Below are 22,004 nucleotides of genomic sequence, written 5' to 3'. Positions count from 1 at the left end.
GATTAAGTGACTTATTATATGTTGATGCATATAAAGTATTTTGAGAAAGTGGAATGAAAAACTCCCATTACCCACATCCCCTTAATTGCCATAATATTAACTGTAACTTAACACATGAAATATTTATTTGGGAAAAGGATGTTTTCCAATTATAATTTCCAAAGCCAAATGAAAATTAATGTTGAGGGAGAATGACAGTAACAGGAGGGAAGGTTAGCATGATCTGTACCAAAACTCCAACATCAACATCTTGATACTGTACATTAAGAGATGTAGGTCTTCTCCCGTTTGTTCAATCAATAATTGGCTAACCTTTGATCTATATTATAGCATTAGCATTATAATTACATCGAGGTAGATGTTCAGCGGGCAGGAGAGCAGGACAGAAACCCAGATGAATTCACCCAGAAATTCAGCGGTATGTATCTGGATAAATCTGCCACTGAACAAACCCAGCAAAAGTTACCCATATAAAATTATCCAGGTAACACTAGGACAAATATATTTTTGGCCAGACTTACCCAGTTAAATTTAGTCAGGTAGCCCTGCATATCAGCGATCACTGGCTACAATTTAACTATGCCTCCATCACTGCCTCTTTTTCTTCAGCTAAACTTAGCCAGGGTTATGAGTTACCTTGGTAAAATTTAGTCAGACAGCAGGGTTGGGGTGGGGAGAGGGTAATTTTCTAAACTTGGTTTTCGTCCAGGCAGCTCCAAAAGTTACCCAGATAAAGCATTTGAATATTGACCTTACAATAAACAGCAACAAATAAAAGCTATAAAATTAGTTTATACCATAAGCTCAGCGAAGATCTGATTTTGAACTTTATTACATAGATAGGGGTGGTCAACTTCAGTCCTCAAGAGATACAAACATGACTCGTTTGCAGGATATCCACAATGAATATGCATAAGATATATTTGCATGCACTACACCTCCATTGTATACAAATGTATCTCTTGCATATTCTTTGTGGATATCTTGAAAACAAGATATCTTTGTGGATCTTGTGGACTAGAATTAGCCACCCCTCACAAAGACAGAAGTAGGTTTGGTGAGGCAGAAAGAAAAGAATACTGAAGGCTTGAGATAAACAAATAGGTCCATATTCAGCTGCTGTACAGCTCAGCAAGTTAGCCAGATTAACGTATCTAGCTAACCTAGCCTCTATATTCAGCAGTGTGGCAATGCCACTGAATATATCTGGATATCCTAAAGTTAGCCAGATAAGATTATCTGGCTAACTTTAGGACAGGTCTACGGGATGACCAGACTTAGGTCTGGATTTATCAAAATGCGATAAGTATCACATGCAATAGCAAAAGGGGCGTGTTTTATGCTAATATACAGTTTATCGCAATTTGCACTAATTACCTATGCGAAGAGCTAAGTTAGCGCAAATTGCGATAACATTTTCAGACTTGGCAATAAGTGCCAGACCTGTTGTATTTCCTGCATTCAACCACTGGGGGACCGGGGGGGAAGGGGAGAGAGAGAGAAAGAGAGAGAGATGTTACCCAGGTAGAGTGTCCATCAAGCTAGGTTGAGAGAACCTTGCACAAATCTCATCTTTGGGTGAGTTTCTTCACTCCATAGGTCATCAAATCTTCACAAGAGACCACTGTTCTGTTCGTATGTTTCACGTTGGATGTCAAAGGGGCCCCTAACCCCCTACACTAATACCTAAACCTCACCCCAAGTTACTAGGTGGGCCTCCCATAGGGATACAAATACCTATCTAGGGAGAGGACATTATGGCTAGTGTGTCTCTCTTTCTCGATGGTGCTCCGGGAGCTTCAAATCTACTAAAATAGGCCTTTCAGGTGACATCGCAAAATGTGATAAAACGGCATTAAGTCTGTGCGATAGCACTTCGCAGACTGGAAAACTAGCCCACTCCCCGCCCCTAACTCCTCCTCTTTTTCACATTTGCATGACACCATATAATAGGTGCTATCGCATGCGTTAAAGACATTTTCGCATGTGTTAAGGGCCTATCTCATGCGTTAATAGGGCTTTTCGCATGCGAAAACACCTTAGCGCATTTTGATAAATGACCCCCTTAGCCAGATAACTTCTCCAAGCTAACTCAGCTCCTCCCAGTGACGCTCCTGACGTATCCAGCCAAATTTTAGCTAAATAAAAAGTTGTCCAGCTAGAATTTAGCTGGATAAGAGCCCAAATTTTCATTTAGCTGGATAACTTCTGCATTAACCTTTAAATGCTTCTGAACATGGACCTTAATATGACATGAAAATATTATATTTATTATATTAAACATCTGAACCCAAGTTCTCAAGTATCTAGGTATAATATATAAAACAAAATTCTAATTTATTAAAAAATATGAAACTTTGAAGCTTAAGTAACAACTTTTGAAAGACATTGTGAAAGATCATGTTATGACATCATTTGATCAAATAAAATTCTTAATTCATCAATTAAATATTGAATTATGTTGTGCCCTACTTAAGGTGTTTCCTACAATTGGACTATGAGTTGAATAAATAAATCCAAGTTTATTTGATCCATCAAAAGTATAACCAGTAACATCAACAGCATTCAACATACTCTTAACTATAACATTATTCAGTACAGCTCAAATGTCTTAGGTATTCAGTTTAACAAGTAGCTACTAAAGTAGGAACATAATAAAATTAATGTACTTACTGTTCAAATCTTCTATTGCGAAGGTCCCCATTATTTATCTTGACAATACAATCATTCTCACGAAACAGATTTTCTCGCTCAGCTTTACCACCTTTCTCTAGTCGTTTTACTAATAACCCCAGGGTTCTGGAACATTAAAATTTCAAGGACATATTTCCTTTGTACATAACACACTACTGATTTCATATATGTTTATGCTAATCACAGAGTCTATCAAACTATTATGAACTGAACCAGTACTATTAAAAATAAAGCAACAATCATTACAGGAATAAAACGTGAATTTGTGCATCCGTTTTTATCTTCAACCTACACTTGTAAACCTTCTCTGAAACAGACTTTCTAGTTTATGAGGCAAGCATATTACGAGGCATGCAGATTCTATTCATATTTCTTCCTGCAGTATTCTCTGTAGCTCAATAACTTGTGCCGTATTTTGCCATGTAGGTCTAGAATACTCTTTATAACCAAAACTATCGTGAGGGGGGGGGGGGGAGGGGGGTTCCTTATGCAACCATTTCACGCAACATCATGGCTGTTCCACATTCTCATTGCTTCCAAATGCAGAAGTCATGAGGATTTCTGCTATGGGAAAGCAAACAGAAAAAAAAAGGTGGCTGTACAAGTCTAAATGGAGAGGGAGAGAGAGAGGCAGAAGTAAGAGGAAAGGGAGAGCTGCATTTAATTTGAATTTGTTATAAAAATTTAAAAAAAAACAAAACCCTTTCATTTAAAATTACAAAATGGTTTCATTTTACTCTAGCCTGTCATGATTGTAATTTTTTTTTATTTACAATATAATTTTTACAGCATGTTAACCACTTTACACAACCTTTTTACCCAGGAATGTGGTATACAATTTTTCAAAAAAATAAAACAAAATGACAAATTTTGGAAAGCAATGCTTCTACCATTGCCTTTGCCTTGATTGGGGTTTATATAGTAATCTAAAAAAAAAGGTGATGGTTTGTAAAAGATCTAGGTCGCAACTAAACATAGAGGTATACATAGCTAATGCTCAGTTGATTACTTTTATATAAAATGATTATATCAAGTAAAGCTTGAGCTGACTAAACTAGAGAGAATCAGAGAGACAACACTGATTCTACTACTGCTGTGCACAGATGAGCAAAAACTTTTCCTCAGTTTTATTACATTTTACATTATCTTAATATATTAAGAGTGTGTTGAGTGAGGACTTCTGGTAAAACACAAGAATAAAGCTGATTTTATGAACACTTTGGTCTCTTAAGGATTTTGCAATTACTATATCAATAGAAGTACAATCAACTATGCTCATTTCATTTTTCTTTTAATACTCTCTGGCTACCTATTGCATGTATTTAAAATGATTAATATCCGTATTTTTGGCATCTGGCAGCTGCAGTAGTTGTTTAAAGACAGTTTCAGATAAGTTCTGACTCGCAGCTCTGCTGGACTGTTTGAACCACTGTACTAAATGGAAGTTTGTGACAGTAAAAATTGCAAACTTGAAGATAATAAATTAAGAATGTGCCCTATATCTAAACTTTACACTCTCAGAGGGATATGGGTGTAGGCATTATTCAAGCTGTATTCTTAATTGATAATTCAATGTGTCCTATCAGATCTGAAAGAAACTACTTTTCTATTCCAAGCAGGGGGTAAAAAACTGCAGTAATAGCCTACCTAAGGAGGAGGTATATTTTTTCAGAATAAAAAATAAATAAAAGATAAAAATGGCAAGCCATCCTAATTCATTAAAAAAATTTAATCCTGCTGTTCTAAGAAGAAAAAGAGAATGTTCTGTGATTGCCCTTATTAACCGTAACAATTTCTTGGAATCGGCAAAGCAAATAATTATATGAAAAAACAGGAAAGTCTTATAACTGTGGGAATGTAATTGCTAGCTTGACTGGACTATATTAGTGGGATTTGAGGCTCTCATTGGTAAAGGGAATTTTTATAAATAAATAATATGTTGGGGGTGGAGGGGAAAGAGTAGCTGTGTTCCTTATATAAGCCATAGAAATAGAATAATTTGCTATATTGTACATTTATGTAATTATTATTGGTGTTTGCTGAAGTTTTATTGAATCAATAGTAATGAAAGAGGTTATTTTTGGCATAGTTTGGCTTGCTGTTAATCCATATAATCCTCAAATCAAGAAATATCACTCTTATTAACGTAACTCCAGGCAACAGAAAATAAGGCATAAAGAACACAATCTAGAGAAAAAAAAACAGCTAGCTCAGTCTCATTATAATTAATTCAGAAGTACTCATCAGGAGTGCTATTATTTTAAAGAAGTTATTTTATATTTAAACAGCCCCTTTATCAAAACAACTAGGTTTCGGGCTATCCACAGTGAATAAACATGAGACATACATTTGCATACCCCAGAATATATGCAAGCATATCTCATATATTCATTCTGGATAGCCTGAAAAATAAGGCTGATGGATGAGAATCCATGCCCAAGCTGGGAAGCACTGTTGTAGAATTTCACTGCAGATGTATTTATATGTTTAAATTAAACACATAAAAAAGGAATGCTGGTCAGGACAGGGTTAGGAAACATCACTCCACAGCATGTTCAATACTAGTCCACTTTATAAGCGGACAAGCCAGAACATTCAGGGATAAGACCAGCCAACCTACGGCACAGGGCCTGCAATGGATTTACAAATTATAAATGAGCCAAATTAAAGAGAACATGCAGCCCCACCTAACCAACAAAAACAGCAGTTCTGCAACACTTAAATGGCTGCCTGAAAGCCGCAGTTAATGGCACAAAGATTTAACAACTAGATTTATGCACAAAAATGGACTTCTTTGGCTCTTCTGCTTTGACTGACAAAATCTAGTTAGGAGCTGGGCATCGGCCTAGCCTGACTTAACCGAATCTGGTCAAGTTTTAAGGACTGCTAAAAAAAAAAAAAAAAAAAGACAAAAAGCCTTGCCTAACAGCTAATCTTGCTTTCTTGCCTTGTGATTTTCTAGCATTTCAGCTGCACCCACACTGAGTCATTTAGACATTGAACTACTTGGATTATTTTTATAAGGTTCATTGGCTTAATTATGCATTAATGTAAATAGAATTACCTATGCTAACATTTCTAATTCTAAATATAAATTATATCCACAGACAAACTGAAAATAAGCAGCATAGAAGGGTTTCTACTTACTTCAAAACTGCCTGAATCAGTGAAACTCATTTCCTAAGTGAAAACCTTAACTCACCACATTGACTACCCAGCTGCAAAGAAATTAACATAACAGCTATTTTCTGAGGACAACAGGATATGAGTTCACAGAGGTGGGTAACGGCATCTGACAGAGCCCGGATCAGATGATCCCATACCTTCTAGAGCACAACGGTCATCACACAGGTCTCCCCCTTCAGATTAGTTAGCTCCCTAAGGAGAAACCAACTCCTAGGGGAGGCGGGAGCATTTTATGAGGACTGATATCCTGCTGTCCATGGAGAATAAACAGATAAACAACTTTTGCTTTCTCTGAGGCGCAGAAGGATATTGTTCTCAAAGTGGGATATCCATAGCTACAGGTTGCCCCGTACAAAAAAAAGGGGGATAAGGGAGACAGTAAGAATGTCAAATTACAGCATTTCGATGAAGGAAGGTGTTTAACTTTACTATCATATTGCCTTGATACAAGAAGGTGTTTTATCCCATTACTAGTTTTCTTTGGTGCAATGATTTGATGAAATTCTGGAAATGTTCTCCCCAAAGCAGACAATTGCATTGTCTAAATGCAGGCTTCTGGTTCATCTGTTCCATCCTATCAAGTTCATAACACCATGCCACAAATCGGGTCAGTGTGTTCTGGACAGTTTCTGCCTAGTTTTAGATTTAAATGTGGGCTTTGATTGGACGTTAAGTTCGGACACTATATATTTTTAAATTTAAAAAACTGTTGAGGTGAATGATTATACTTTCAGGGATAGCATTTATTCAGTATAATTTAAGTTGGCATCTTTGTATAACACCTCTCTTTTTGTATATTCAAAGACTCGTGTTGCCCACAAGTTTTTTGGGCAATTTGTTGGTAACAGGTCATTTATATTTTTGGTTCATAAGAAAGGGTCTCCTGAAGGCAACCTGAAATAATAAAAATGAGACCTAGGAATGTGCAGTTGGATTCTAAACCTCAAAAACACCTTTCAGGAAAGATTGACCAAGCCTACTGTTGCAACAGGAGTCCCTACCCAAACAGTAATGGGATATGAATGTGTGGAGGGAACTCCACATCACAGACGCCAAACCTCTTCTATGGAGCCTGATATCTGGTGGGGCTCCCATTGCTCTAAATCTATGAGCCGTGACATGCCCTTCCAGGGTCAAGCCTATCTGGGCATTTATTAATTAAAATCTGATACATTGAAAGTGGGGTATAATAAAAATACAATTAATTCCACGCAAAAAAATATTACCCCCACTACCATGCTTTATCCCCATCCTACCAATAACAGAAACATAACATAAAGAGATGCATACTATATCTAATTAGATAGGAGATTGCATTTAGCTACCCCAACTCACAAGCCTATTTAGATAAAAAGAAATTAAAATGTAAAGGCTTCAAGCTGGTCTGGGTTGAATGCTACAGCTGGTTTGCAGTTCTTCACCTTTGTGGATATGTGACCTAGGAAACAATGATGGAAGGACAACTGACTGGTTAAGATGGAAGCCTGGCACTGACTTAGGTAGGAACTTGGGATACATGCACAGAATCACCCTAAAATGGAAAAACTTGGTATAAGGTTCACAGGTCACTAGGGCCTGGTGCTCACTGACTGCATGCTGAAGAGACTGCTACCAAAAATACGACCTTCCAGGTCAAGTACTTCAGCTCATAGGAATTCAATGGCTCAAAGAAGGCTTTCATCAGTACAGTGATGAGGTCCAAAGACACAGCGGGATGCTTGATTGGAAATTTCAACAGAAGTAAGTATTACATGAACTTAACACGTAAAGGCTGTACAGAGATGGATTTACTCTCTACCTGATGATGATAAGCAACAACTACACTAAGGCGAACCCTAACAGAGTTAGTCTTGACATCAGATTCTGAGATGTAGAAGGTATTCAAGCAGTTTTTGTCGGTAGCAGGATAAAAGATCTAGGGCCTTTTCTTTATACCTTCTCCACTTGGAATCATAAGGCTTTCTATTGGAATCATTTCTAGAAGCCAGAAAAACATGAGACACATCAGGTAGACCCTCTCAAAATCCAGACACCGGAGTGGAATATGTTCCCTGATTTTGCATGCTGAATTCCCCAATTAGATTTGTTCCCTGTAGGGGTGGAAACAAAACCTGTCTCAGCCAATAGGGTGCTATGAAAAATGTTTCCCAGTCTCTTCTGAGTTTTAGGAGAGTCCTTGTGGATGCGTGTACAGAAAACCTTATCCCCAATCTATGGAGAAGGCATCTGAAGCTAGTTTATATTTTTACCCTCTCCTGAAACAAAACTCAGTAATCTTCTTGTTCAATGGAGATGCAAACACATTTATCATCATAAGTGTATTTCATTCATGGAATATCTGGTTTGGAAGCCATGAGTCCAAAAACTACACACGTGGTTTTAAGTGTGAATGTTGGCTCCACAAAGATTTAATTCTATTTTAAAGTTGTATAGACCTGCAAGGACATTAAGATCCAGCTTGCAAATGCTCTTGGATGTTCCATCCTTTAAAGTGGTTTGACTTGACAAGTCGCATGAATGATTTTTAAGTTCAGGGCCCTATAATTTGAAACGTCTTGCCATGGTATGCGAAAGCTAAAACTGAGCTATTTAAGTTTAGGAAACTGATAAAAGCTTTCTTTTTCCAACAAGCATTTGAAACATGAAGGTAACATAGTACAGGTTTGATGATTATAGCAGTTTGAGAATGGATTACTGTGCAATGGTTTATTAAATTTTCGGTCCTGTGTTTGTTCTTAAGGGATAACCCTCAAACACATATCTGCCAGGCAAGAAGCAGGCAAACTGAGCTGATCTGTATTTTATTTTATTTAAAAAATGTATTAAATGCCTATCAACATTTCTAGGCAGTTTCCAATTAAAACATCCACAACTGCAAACCATAAAATGAAAATTTAAAACAATACATACATTAAGGTGAACAATTTTACCACCAAATTACTCATAAGTAAATTGGAAAGCATTGGTTATATGAACAAGATGAACACAATTCTCCTTGGACAAAGCCTTATAGCTTGAGCCTCCCCCATCCTCCTAAATTGTTACTTAAAAGTATTCATTTCCTCTACTCTTTGAAGCAGATATGGTCAAAACTCCCAAAATATCCTATCCCTCTCCCCCTCCCCCTTTAACAATCCCTTGATGATGCCAAATTCCACTACCTCCCTTCATATAGGGAAGAGTTCATGCTATCTGTGTAGGTTGTGCCTCCTCACTCTGCCCTCTTTTCCAACAAAGAGACAGATGGGAAAAAAAAAGACTAAAAGGAAAAGAAAAGTTAAGGGAAAAGGAAAAAAAAAAAGTGCCAATGTTAATACTGAAAATGTCATGTATCCAAGTCCAAGGAATGTTGAGATTTATCTATTCATGGCTCAGGAAACCGTGTATAGCAACATCTCTCTATCCCACCACAGTTGCTCATAAAATGGCTAGACAGTTGTACACCCCGGCACTTCTGGCAGAGCCTGTTGTTCAGGCAGATCTTTTGTTGGAAATAATGCATATGATCCACAGTCTCGGGACTGTAAGGAATGACACAGACTAGAGAGAAAAATGGCATTAGAAATCACAAAGATCCCATGGCTCTGAACGGCACAGCTCATCAAAATCCTAGTAGTTTGCCACTTTAAATTGTCAAAGAGAGACTTCAACCCAGTCAGCTGTGTTTTACAGAAAAAGAAAACGTCACCAAATATGATAAAAACCAAAACAGGTGACCAAAATTGCAAAGATATACTAATAACATCAAAAGACATTATTTCAACAGGTTTAGAATCAGCCACTCACTGTCAGGTCGATACAGTAACGTTGAGTTAAAGATTCCCGGTCTGTAACGTGCTGGGAGCGCACAATACAGACGAGTAAGGCCATCCAGCGATACAGTCTCCAGTTTCACGCGTCCTTAGCGCTTCCTAAACCCTTTCCTAAACCCTTTCCGCACCCAGCATGTAAATGAACGAAAAAGCTGTATAATGAAGGAATTAGCTATTCCCCTGCGATACTGTAACGGGCGCTGATATTATCTCCTCCGTAACCCGCTGTTCTGCCGCGGCCTTAACCTGCTAGTTTACCGCCTCCCCCTAGTAGGAGTTAGTGTAGTGTAGTGTAGTGTAAAAACATTGCTTACCCGCCCTGGTCCCGTCCGGTCTCCTGCAGCCCCGTCCGGTCCCCTCCTCCCGAAGCAAAAAAAAAAACAAACGAAAAAGTAGCAAGGCTCGGGCCTGCTACGGTAAGTGCAAAAAGTGTAAAAAGTGTAAAAAACAAAAAACCTGTGTGTTATATAAAAATATAAAACAATTTTAAATACCTGTCGGAGGGCCGTGGGTCCAGGCGGCCGGTGGGCGGCGGGCAGCCATCAGTGGCATCCGGTAGTCCCTTCTCCCTTCCTCCCTCCCTCCCCTGCCTGGATGAGCGCCAAATCGCACGGGCGGGTCGGCAGCGGGTGGGGGGGCGGCAGCAGGATCCGGGAGTGGCGGGTAGGCAGCAGCGGGGTCTGGGGGGGCAGCGGCAGCGGGGTCCGGGGGGGCAGCGGCAGCAGGATCCAGGGGCGGCAGCGAGATCCGGGGGGCGAGTAGCGGCAGCGTGTTCGATCGGGCAGGCAGGTAGGTGGCAAAATAAAGATGGCCGCCTGCACGGGAAAATCGTGCAATTGGCCGCTGAAGACGTGACGTCACGACGTTTGGCGTCACGGGGTGTGATGTCACGTCTTCAGCGGCCATTGCAGCTTTTCCCCGTGCAGGTGGCCATCTTTTTTTCCCACCTACCTGCCCGATCGAACACGCTACTCGCCCCCCGGATCTCGCTGCCACTGCCGCCCCTGGATCCTGCTGCCGCTGCCCCCCCCGGACCCCGCTGCTGCCTACCCGCCGCTCCCGGATCCTGCTGCCGCCCCCCCCGCTGCCGCCACCCCCCCCCCCCCCCACTCCCGACCCGCCCGTGCGATTTTGGCACTCATCCAGGCAGGGGAGGGAGGGAGGAAGGGAGAAGGGACTACCAGATGCCGCTGATGGCTGCCCGCCGCCCACCAGCCGCCTGGACCCACGGCCCTCCAACAGGTATTTAAAATTGTTTTTTTTTTTATATAACACACAGGTTTTTTGTTTTTTATACTTTTTACACTTTTTACACTTCCTGGTGCCTGTCATTTCAAATGTCATTTGAAATGACAGCTACCAGCGCACCCAGGTTACTGTATAGGCGCTGTTACAGTGCCTATACAGTAACCTGCCACTTGCAAAATTGCTATCTTGTGAACAAAATTAAGGATACATGTTTTCAATACATGGGGCTTGCCTCCTGCTTCCAGTTTGCTCAACCTATGTACGCTTTCCACCCTGAGCTTTCCCATGTCAACGTTCAGGCCCCAAGAAGTCCTGCAGCTCCAAATCTGGAATAACCTCCAGCAATCCGATAAAATGTAAGTTGTTCCTTTGTGATCTATTTTCTAGGGCTTCAAAACACTCATCATATTTCCATAAAGTTCTTTTTAACTTACAGTGAGCTCCAAGGCATGAACTTATACCTCGTTGTGGAAGTCAAAAGCCCTGTCCCCTAAATCCAACACCCTTTTCTCAAACAGTAGTTTTAACTTCTTCCAACTTCATGTATATCTTCTCAAACTTAAGAGTCCTGCACATACACCACCATCTCAGAGAGCGCTGTGGTCATGTCTTCCTTTTGCGGGCCAGACTCCTCATCTGCAGCGTTATCCACCATTTTGCGATCTGCCGGTCTGCCTTTATCTTTGCCCTTCTTAGTGGACCAAGAGGACATATACGCCCTAGCTAAGCACACTAAATATTGCAACATTTTTTGATCTTATGGTAAACCTATTTAATCTTGTCCAAGCTGACATCTGCAGAACTGATAAAGGTAGATAAAGAGTATAGCACCCAGAGCAGAAAGGATATATGCCCTCATCTACTCAACTTATGTGACCCCCCAAACAAACTTTTAAACAAAAAATCAGACTGATGGTACTCAATGCACAGATGCTAATGCAATACACAGTCATGCAAAAAAAAGAAGAAAACTTCTACATAAGAACATAAAACGTTGCCATACCAAGGGTCCATCAAGCCCACTATACTGTGTCCAACAGTGACCAATCCAGGATACAAGTATCTGGCAAATTCCCATACAGCAAATAAATCATATGCCAGTAATTAATGGCTATTCCCTAAGTCAATTTGATTAACTCAATGAAAAACCTATCTCAAAGTCTATATAGATCAAAGAAGGTAAACGGAGGGAAGCCATGTGGAAAAATCATGGTTTTGAGGCAACATCACCCAAAAATTATGCACTATGAAAAAATAGGGACTGCTAGGCTATGCAAAAAAAGTAAAACTGAAGGGGGCTCTGTATGACATAAGCTCAGGAGAGAATGATTGAAGTTCGAGAAGCTATATGATCATCACACCAACTTGGGTTCCATCAGAGGGAACGGAGGCAGGCTGTGCGGCTCGGCGCGTGCAGGCTGCTGATTTTGTGCAGCCTTGAGCGTGCCGACCCCGGATTTTATAAGATACGCGCGGCTACGCGCGCATCTTATAAAATCCGGCGTACATTTGTTCGCGCCGGTTGCGAGAACAAGAATACGCGCGCGCGTACTTATTTAAGATCTACCTCTAAGTGCATAACATACGTGTGTAACCCGAGAAAATCTGCCCCTGCGCGCGCCAAGCCTATTTTGCATAGGCTTGGTGGCACGCGCAAGCCCCGGGATGCGTGTATGTCCCGGGTCTTGCAAAAAGGGGCGTTCCAGGGGCAGGGCCGTGGGTGGAACGCCGGCCCGGGGGTGGGCCCGAGGCCTCTGGCACAGCCGCCATGCCGAGGGATGGCGCACCGGCAACCAGCTAGTACGTGCAAGTTACGCCTGCCCGGAGGCAGGCGTAACTTTCGAGATAAAGGTCAGGAGGGGGTTTTAGTTAGGGCTGAGGGGCGGGTTAGATAGGGAAAGGGAGGGGGGCGGAAGGAAAGTTCCCTCCAAGGCTGCTCCGATTTCGGAGCGTCCTTGGAGGGGACAGGGAAAGCCATCGGGGCTCCCCTAGGGCTCGGCGCACGCAAGGTGCACAAGTGTTGGGCGAACAAATCTATGCCCTCGTGCTGTTTTTAAAATCTGGCCCTTTATGTGCTGTTTGGAAGCCACTGGCTTTGGCCAAGTCAAATATGCAAATACATTCTTTTCAATACATCTGATCTGTGGTGTGGGCAATGAAACTAGAATATCACCTATGACACTGAACTTCACTTCCAGTCCTTCAGAGCTGCAAATGAATCAGGTTTTCAGGATATCCCTAATGAACATGGATCAGATAGGTTTGCATAAATTGAAGCTAAATGCATGCAAATCTATCCCATGCATATTCATTAGGCATATCCCCGATAACCTGTTTGCAGCCTTCAAATATTAGAATGAATATCACTGACCTATGTTCTAACCTTGAATATGTTTGAAAGAATACCTCACTGATTTAACATACACATAGTAGGGATGGGCATCCGGGAGATATAAAAAGGAAATGAGACAAAATTTCCTATTTCGTTTTAGGTCATTTTCAAAATGGAACAATTTAAATTCTGACAAAATTTTTTCCCCTTATTTTTGGGTGCTTTTTTTAATGATTATTTTGGGGTTTTTTAATAAACAAAATAAACATTACCTACAAATTTTGTTTTGTTCAAACTCCCCCCCCCCCCAAAAAAAAAACCTAAACAAAAAACAAAATGAGATTTTTACTTCTTCCCATCCCTACACATTGTACAATTTGAGACATACTGAGGCCTATATCCAAAACAGATGTACTGTGCTTAGTATTACTTCTAAAGAAGAGAGGCTGACATTCCTTGGGTTTAAAAAAAAAAAAAAGAAATTGTGCAAATTTTTGAAAGATTGATCCTTTGCTTTATTGTACCAGAATTAGTGTGCTCTATCCATGCATTATGTTAACTTTGGGAGAGGATGCTTCCCAGCAGATAAAATGTTCATAGATGAGAAGTTATCAGTCCTCAAATTAGCCTTCCATTAGACATAAACCATTTTAGTCCCGCTTCCTGATCCTTGTAGATGCACCATTAATTCAGATCAATTTATTTTATCTAGGGAAGGTAAAAAGCTCATTACAGGCCAAGTATATGAGTCAAAAGGGACAATATTGCAGGTTAAGGCTCTATTTCAGAAAAAAAAAAAATCTGTTCAATATGAATCCATTTGTATGATAATTTATACTAATTATTCAATTAAGCTAGATCAACAAATTGAACCAGAATAAGACTGTACCATATGCTCAACTGACTGCCATCACTTATTTTCTGAACAAATGAAAGGGCAAAGGTCACAAGCCCAGCTCAGGAATGCCTTTGGAACTGCCTTTTTCCACCTGGTAAATTGGACCAATTTGTGAACTGAGGTGGCTAAATTTAGCAGTCTGTGGGGAGGGGGGCAGGGAAATGGCACTTTTAAATGAACAGTTTTAACCATCTCTGGAAGTTAACCAGCTAAACCATTTGAAATCTGACCCGTCAACTTATAACCATGTGTTAGGTAAACAATTAAAAAAAAAAAAAAATCTCTCTTCTGCGCAATAAAGCTGAAGAAACAAGCAGCACAATATGTTCTTGATAGTTTTCTATTCATCTCTTCTCTCTGGGACCTTTCTACCTTTGCCCTCTATCTCTGGATCCTTTCCCTTGCAGTATGCCTGGCCCCCTCCCTCCTACTTCAGGTACCATTTGAAGATGTAGCTCCCTTGGATAGGCCCTGTATTAATTTTCATGAAGTACTGTGTTTCCAGCATTAGACTACCTGGGCACAAAAAGGGATCTTTAATTTTCAGTTTGTATGTTACTGGTCCTGGGAATTTATCAGTCTTTATCATAATGAACAGAAATCAGTGGGGGGGGGGGGGAATAATATGAAAACTGAAATCAAAGGTCCCTGGGATTAAATCAATAAAGGACAACAGACCAGCTTTGGATGATAGGATATTGGTTTATTGGGTCAAACATTAAAAACAAGGATGAATCTTCATATATGGAAGATCACATCACGGAGAAAGGGTAAAATGACACTTCTGTGGGGGAAGAGTTTTCTAGAGCTGATCCCTGCATCAATAACCTTTTCCTCAGCACTTGAAATGAGAATGCTCAAACGCTTGGAAGCAAAGATATGTAATAGAGGCATTGGTTTTCTCACTAGTTACCAGGCATATTCCCTCCTACAGCTATGTACTCTGCTGCATGCCTCCTTTAGCTCTTTTACTTCTCTGCAATCACCATCCTATCCCCAATCCTTTTAACTTTACAATTCCTTACAGCTTTGGAAACAGACAGCATCATACTTTACGTTTCTCTAGCACAGTGGTCCCCAACCTTGTCCTGGGGGCCCAACAAGCCAGTCGGGTTTTCAGGATATCCACAATGAATATGCATGAGAGACAATTTGCATGCACTGCCTCCATAGCATGCACATTTTCTCTCATGCATATTCATTGTGGATATCCTGAAAACCCAACTGGCCCCCAGACAGGGTTGGGGACCACTGCTCTAGCACACTTGTAATCCAACCTGTAATTTAGTTGTGTATCTGGGCAGCATCATCCTTAGCTCATTCCGTACCTCACGAAGGGAAGATAGCTCTTGAAAACTAGTCACAAATGTATTTACTTAAATAAAAAATGATCACCTACAATTTATTTGTTGACATTTATTTATGCATCACTATTTACCTAGCTCTTCAGTATACCAGCACACTTTCCTGCAGTCATCCCTATCTTCATATTTTCTTGCCTTTTATTCCTCCAATTTACATTATAAGCAACTTGGGGGCAGGGAAACCCCTTACCTATCTATCTAACAGGCCGATACAGTACAGTGCGCTCCGACGGAGCGCACTGTTATCCTGGTCTTGGATGCGCGTTTTCCCTTACCCCTTATTCAGTAAGGGGAGGAAAACGCACGTCCAACCCGCGGCACCTAATAGCGCCTTCAACATGCAAATGATTGATTGATGGCCCTATTAGGTATGCGCGCGGGATACAGAAAGTAAAATGTGCAGCCAAGTCACACATTTTACTTTCAGAAATTAGCGCCGACCCAAAGGTCAGCGCTAATTTCTTCCAGCACCGGGAAAGTGCACAGAAAAGCAGTAAAAACTGCTTTTCTGTGCACCCTTCGACTTAATATCATGGTGATATTAAGTTGGAGGTCCCGAAGAGTAAAAAAAAAAAAAAAAATTTTTGAACGCCGGCAAAATTGAGCGTTGGCTGTCAAACCCGCTGACAGCCGCCACTCCTTTTGCCCGGATCTACCGCCGGGCCTCATTTAAATACAGCATCGCGCGCGCCGGGAGAGCGGGAGTTCGCCCGCACTCCTGCGGACTTTACTGTATCGGCATGTAAATGAGTTACTGTAATTCTTCACTGCCCACGGCTTATTTTGCCAAGTGCTATATGAAAATAAAACTGCAAACTGCATTGTAAACAGTCATTTGTTTGCAATTTGGTCACTCACATTTCATCCATTTAAAATGTCCACTACTTTATGTATTAGATTCTAATGCCGTCAACCAAACAAATGCTTTTCTGGCAAAGTGGAACATTACCTTTAATCCTTCTGGTTTTATGTAAAAAGAAAAACCATAAGCTATGTAAGTGTATGCAGGTATACAAAATAATCAGGACAAAGCTTTAACAGGCCACTTACAGAAGCACAATAACTTGATAGGGAACCACTTACTTGCCCCTAATAAACTTTTAACTTAAACTGCTGGTGGATAGGAACATAGATAAGAATATAAAGTTCTTTCAGTAAGTATTAATTTACATTTTCAGAAAATATGAATGTGTATCACCCATTCTATCATAAAGGGCAGTCAAGTGAGCATCTAGTAATTACACCAGAAGATATATGTATACTGCTGCTTCAGAATAACCTCGCTCTACTTTTTACTAGTTTCTATAATCATCTCAAGATTCTAGGCTGTGCTATCGCTTTCAGGCTCGCATGAAATTACAGGAAAGCAAGCTAATTTCCTGGTCAAGTCCGCAATACTTCAATAATGATTATAGTACTATTAGACTGAGATAATACTGAAATACAAACTATAAAAAGAAAAGTTGCTTTCATGAAAATCATCTTTACTACACTCATCCTCCTGGAAGTCAAATGGTTGATATACTTGCTTTTCTCACAGGATGAAAATTAAAATATGCCAGAACATTCCCTGGAGTCTTCATTATATCTTAAAGGCCTCTACTTGGCAACTGTCTTATTTCTGCACAAGGGTCATTATGCAAGATTGAAGAATAGCTTTTCATCGTCAATTTTACTTTCACAATCTGCAAATTGCAGTAACAAATGCTACTCTCCAAAGGTAGTTCATCGACATAACTGACTGTGCAAAAACAAAACCACCAGCATCTACTAATAGGTGTGGAGAAAAATCATTTACAGAATTTTAGCAATGCATATTTTTTTATGCATTTTGGGTGATCTTTCCATCATTTACTATGCTACCTTCTTTAGAATTAGCTGCAGCAAATGTCATTTTGTATTCAGTTAGGGAGAAGGACGTTCCTTAAAGCTATCATGCTTTATTGCACCTTGTATTTAATAGTATCTGCTCACTTTATCATAACTAAGATAAAATACTGAAAGTTATGATTCAATTAAAATGCTATACAATACATTACCTTCCGCCTCGGGCACTGTAAGGCACTACATGGATTCCCAAAGGCCCTCCATCGTTGGAGACTTCAACGAGCTTTACCATATCACTGTGAGACAATGATGAATGGAGGAACATGAACATGTACCGTAAATAAAATAAAACACGCACACAGAAAAAGTATATTCCAGAACACAACCAATGGCAATGAAAGTAACATTAAACATACCTGAAAATTAGTCTGATGGCATGAAAAAGATTAACCATGCAAAATAACTCCATTAACAAATTGAATGAAACATGAACAAAGTACATTGAGCCACAGCAAATTATTATTCCGTCCATATACAAACACAAAAAAAAAATGTCACTTTTACCCATCTTTTTCCAGTTTGGGATAACACCCTCCCCACAACTTGCATTTTCTTTACATCTAGCCTCATTACTGGCTCCAGCGCCATATTGTCACCTTAAGGTATCCCCCACGCTGGCTGATTAGACGAACCATAGATTCTGCACAAGCTGATTTTCATGAGGTAGAGCTACAATTAAATAACGCTCTGTCACCATTTACGAGCCAGTGAGTTTCTTCCCATGATCTCACAACAGGCCAACTCCACACGCAGCCAAGCTTTGCAATGACCTCCCTATGACTGACAACAGGATTTGGCTGCAACTGGAGCCCAGCCAGCAGGTGTCAGAATATGAGAAATATCTCAATCTATTTTCCCCATGCCAGTGATAGGGAACCATCAGCATGTGGGTCAGAGGTGACAAACCAACCTCCAAGACAGCCATCATGCTCCAGCAGCCTAACAGCAGGAGCAGCAGAGAAGCCACGGGATTATCTGCAGGGCGTGCTCTAAGCAGCCAAAGGAACGGACAGCCCAAAGGGAGAACTAATGGTGTAAATCATGTACAACAGAGAGAGCATTTGAATGCTGCCCCAAGTTCATTGCTGCTGCTCTTTCAGGCTGCCGGGCGCCTAGACTTCTTATTCCTGTTCAGGTACTGACCCTGAAATACATTCTTGACGTTTTCTTCCAATGAGGGAATTGGGGCTGCCTCCTCTCCTTTACATTTTCTTTTCCCACACACGTCCTCTTCCCCCCCCCCCCCGATCCCCCACCCACTCACATGCAATCAATGGGTGCCTCTCCCCATCTCTCTCAGCACCACTACCAGCAGACAGCACTACAAGATCTCCAGCTTTACCGTTGCACTCTTCCATCTCCCAGGCAGGCACATTCTGCTAAGCAGCGCAGGATGTTTTAAAGCAGATGTTTAAAAATGCAAGCACATGAATAGAAGATTTTATATCTGCAGCAGCAGTAACACTGGGGTTGGACCTCATGCTTCAACAGGGAAGGCAGGGGGAGACTATAGGGACAGGAGGGGGAGGGTAACAGACCTCAAGAAGAGAGAAGTGGAGGGAAAAAAAAAGAATGGCTACAGAAGAGAGAGAGAGAGAGATGGAGAAAGGAAGAGGCTGCAGTAAAGGAAAAATGTTAAAGGCCAGAAGGATGGAGTGAGAGAAAAGTAAAGAGGGAGGATAGAGCATGATGTGGTGGGAAGAGGAGGGATGATAGGCTGAATACAAAGCTAGCAAACTCCTATGGCTTGTTACCTCAGGTTTATCTCAGATTTTTGCAAATGCTATGACTGCCTTATGAATTGTAAATAGTGTCTCTGTGTTGCTTTAGCTCCAGGCTACTTTCAGGTGTAGGCAACCAAAACGGGATAGGCCATACAGTTATTCCTACTTTATTTCTTAAACATTAGCCAACTGCAGTCAGAGAGATTTTTTTTTTTTTTTTTTTACAGTAGCATGATTTTGCTTTCCTTTTGATAAGTTGGCTCCTATTCAGTATGGAGTTTCTCCTCTGGTGAGTCTTTGGAAAAGAACTCCTTGAACAAGGCCCTTGGGTAAGTACTTATTAAAGGTACTCGCTATTATTTTCTGAAAGCAGAAACGTTGAAATGAAATATCATATGGACCAATGGATTTGAAAGTACATTTAAACTTAAAATAGGCCCAGAAGGGGAACATTGTACTACTTGTAACTATCATGATCCAGAATTATTCAAACTTGCAATGTTTTGAAAAATAATTCAAAATACATTTGTTTTCCCTCTTCACATCAAACATACAAGTTCAGAGATGCATGAAGGCTAAAAGGTTCTGATGCAACCCTTAATATGTCCATCAACTGAATAGCACGAGGACAACAGGAGGAAGGCAAAAAATACCATTATTCTACACAGAAGAAAACGGACACCATGTTATATTTAGATTCTTCTAACACTAAATCCTAAAACATTGCAAGATTTAGCTGGAATAGGTAACTCTAATCATTCTAAAAAAATGTATAGCCCCTACTGGCAGCATCCAGAACTCTGCTGGACAATGAGACGGTGAGTATAGCTCCGGGGGTGGGAAGGGGATCAGGGCTGGTTACGCAAGGTTATTTCTGAGGAGGGGATGGTTTCATGACAGATCAGGGTTTGGAGACTGAGAAGTATTGCTGTGGGAGTTGCTGCCTTGATAGACTGCAGTTCAGAGAAGTGGGAAGGATTTCTGCAGGATCTGACAACTTGACAAAGCAGAGTTTCAAACGTGAGGCGGGAGAGAGAGACTGCCATGGAAGCTGTTGCTTTGATGGACTGCAGTTTGCAGAAAGTGGGAGGGAGAAGGGTTAGGAAGTGAGTAAACTTGCACCTTGAGGGATGGTACAAATCTATGCATGTAAACTATGCGCACATATTTTGAAAATCAAATGTCTTTGCCTAGTTTTCTCCTCCAACTTTCCTTTGGCATCAGGACATCCATTTTTTAATGTGGCTATATATAACAGCAATGTAAAAGCGTGCAACTATATTTAGCCATTCAGCATCAGGGCAGTTTTTCCAAACATAGGGTTCTAGCCGGCTAATACTTAAAACCCAAGTAACATATACTCAACATCTCTCTCAGGGCATGTAGGTGAATTCTTTTCCTTATATCTTTTGCCATCATATGTATTATAGCCACTGAAACTAAGGGAAAGTCTTAGTCAATTGTGCTTTTACTATAACATAATGGTTTCCGGGGAGGTGTCAATTTCTCTTCCCCTCATTAATGTTGCTTCTGTTAATCTTGTTTACGGCTTTTATTCTTTTCATTAGATTTCTTCTATTTAAGCATTTTTACGTGCTTAAATGATACATTTTAGCATCAGATGCCTCAGTTTATAAACCTCCTTCCCTTCTTCCAATCTCCAGTGACTTATGCACTACATATTATGGGTGTATTAGGGAAGTCTAGCATGTTTTTGATGGTGATTTGCTTTGATCTAAATGGTAGGTATGATTAAGCAGTCTTTAAAAACCTTTGAACATTTTTTCTTGGAATGAAATAAAATCGGTAAGATCTGAAGAAAAATGCTTTTTGTTGGAACTGCTAATAGATTTATTTACAAAATAAAATCATAGCAGTATTGCTGCTTTAATTATTCATTCCCCGGGGATAGGGACCATTATAGGCAGAGTGAATTTATGCATGTTAATCCCTACTGCAGCAAACAGTAAAACTGCATTCCCAAGACCTACGACATTTAACATAACATTTAAGAGAAGCATTTCTATAAATATCTATATACCAAGAGGTATGATAGACAGACAGACAATGCTGAAAGAGTTAAATATGGGAAAATAATTCCACTAAAACTCCACAAAATGGTGTCCAGACACGAATCAAAAGGAACGGAGCTTTATCCTTTCTTCTGGTAGGCAGGTAAATTTATTTCCCTTGGTTGGATCTTTTGTCACCACCGATATTACAAATCATTGCAGTCAGTTTTGCTGTTAGCATTTTTTAATGGTTTTATCCGAGGTGGAGCTGTCAATTGCTAGCTCTGCTTTGGGTGTGAAAACTAATCTTCAGGATGGCCAGATACAGTATTCTATGTGCAGGACAAACAGATCAATGAGAATTGCCACTTTTTTTTTTTTATCTTTTACAATTTCTTTGCTAAAGAAAGATTAGATCTGCTGCTTTTGTTTCAGAATGTCATACTAAGTGTTTTGGTCCGATTGTTATCTTATGCAGTCCCATTAGAAAACCCAGTTTTCAATAAGTGATGATAAAGGTGTGTTAGGTGCCCTGACAATTGATATGAAATTTGGATTTTGATGGTTTAGGAAGAGATAGGTTTTTATAACTCTGAGTTAATTAATTAGCACAGAAAATGGTTGAAGGTACAAAAGCCTTGATTGACTGGGGCGCTCACCAGTTTCAAGCTTGTGCTAATTCATCCCCTTTTTCTGTCCGTTTCCACGTGTCCAATATATGTACAAGCACTTTCAGAGATAATTAAAATGTACATTTATGTAAATGTAAATATATAAGCTGTACATTTATAAATATATTTGTAAATATGTATATTTAAATACAAACAGAAAATATAGCTATATTAAA

The 22,004-nt window shown here is 40.2% G+C and overlaps 1 protein-coding gene across 1 annotated transcript in view; it reads right to left on the bottom strand.

Moving 5' to 3' along the window:
- Window positions 1–22,004, bottom strand: part of PARD3 (par-3 family cell polarity regulator) — a 1,467,145-nt gene that overhangs the window by 718,824 nt on the left and 726,317 nt on the right. The window contains 2 exon segments of the mRNA XM_029588581.1: window positions 2,674–2,799; window positions 17,574–17,657. Of these exon segments, the coding sequence (XP_029444441.1) occupies window positions 2,674–2,799; window positions 17,574–17,657 (210 nt within the window).

Source organism: Rhinatrema bivittatum, chromosome 2 (genome assembly GCF_901001135.1).
Source record: "Rhinatrema bivittatum chromosome 2, aRhiBiv1.1, whole genome shotgun sequence".
Lineage (NCBI taxonomy): Eukaryota > Metazoa > Chordata > Amphibia > Gymnophiona > Rhinatrematidae > Rhinatrema > Rhinatrema bivittatum.
Note: the sequence above shows the minus strand (reverse complement) of the source record. Positions and strands in the feature narration are given on the sequence as shown.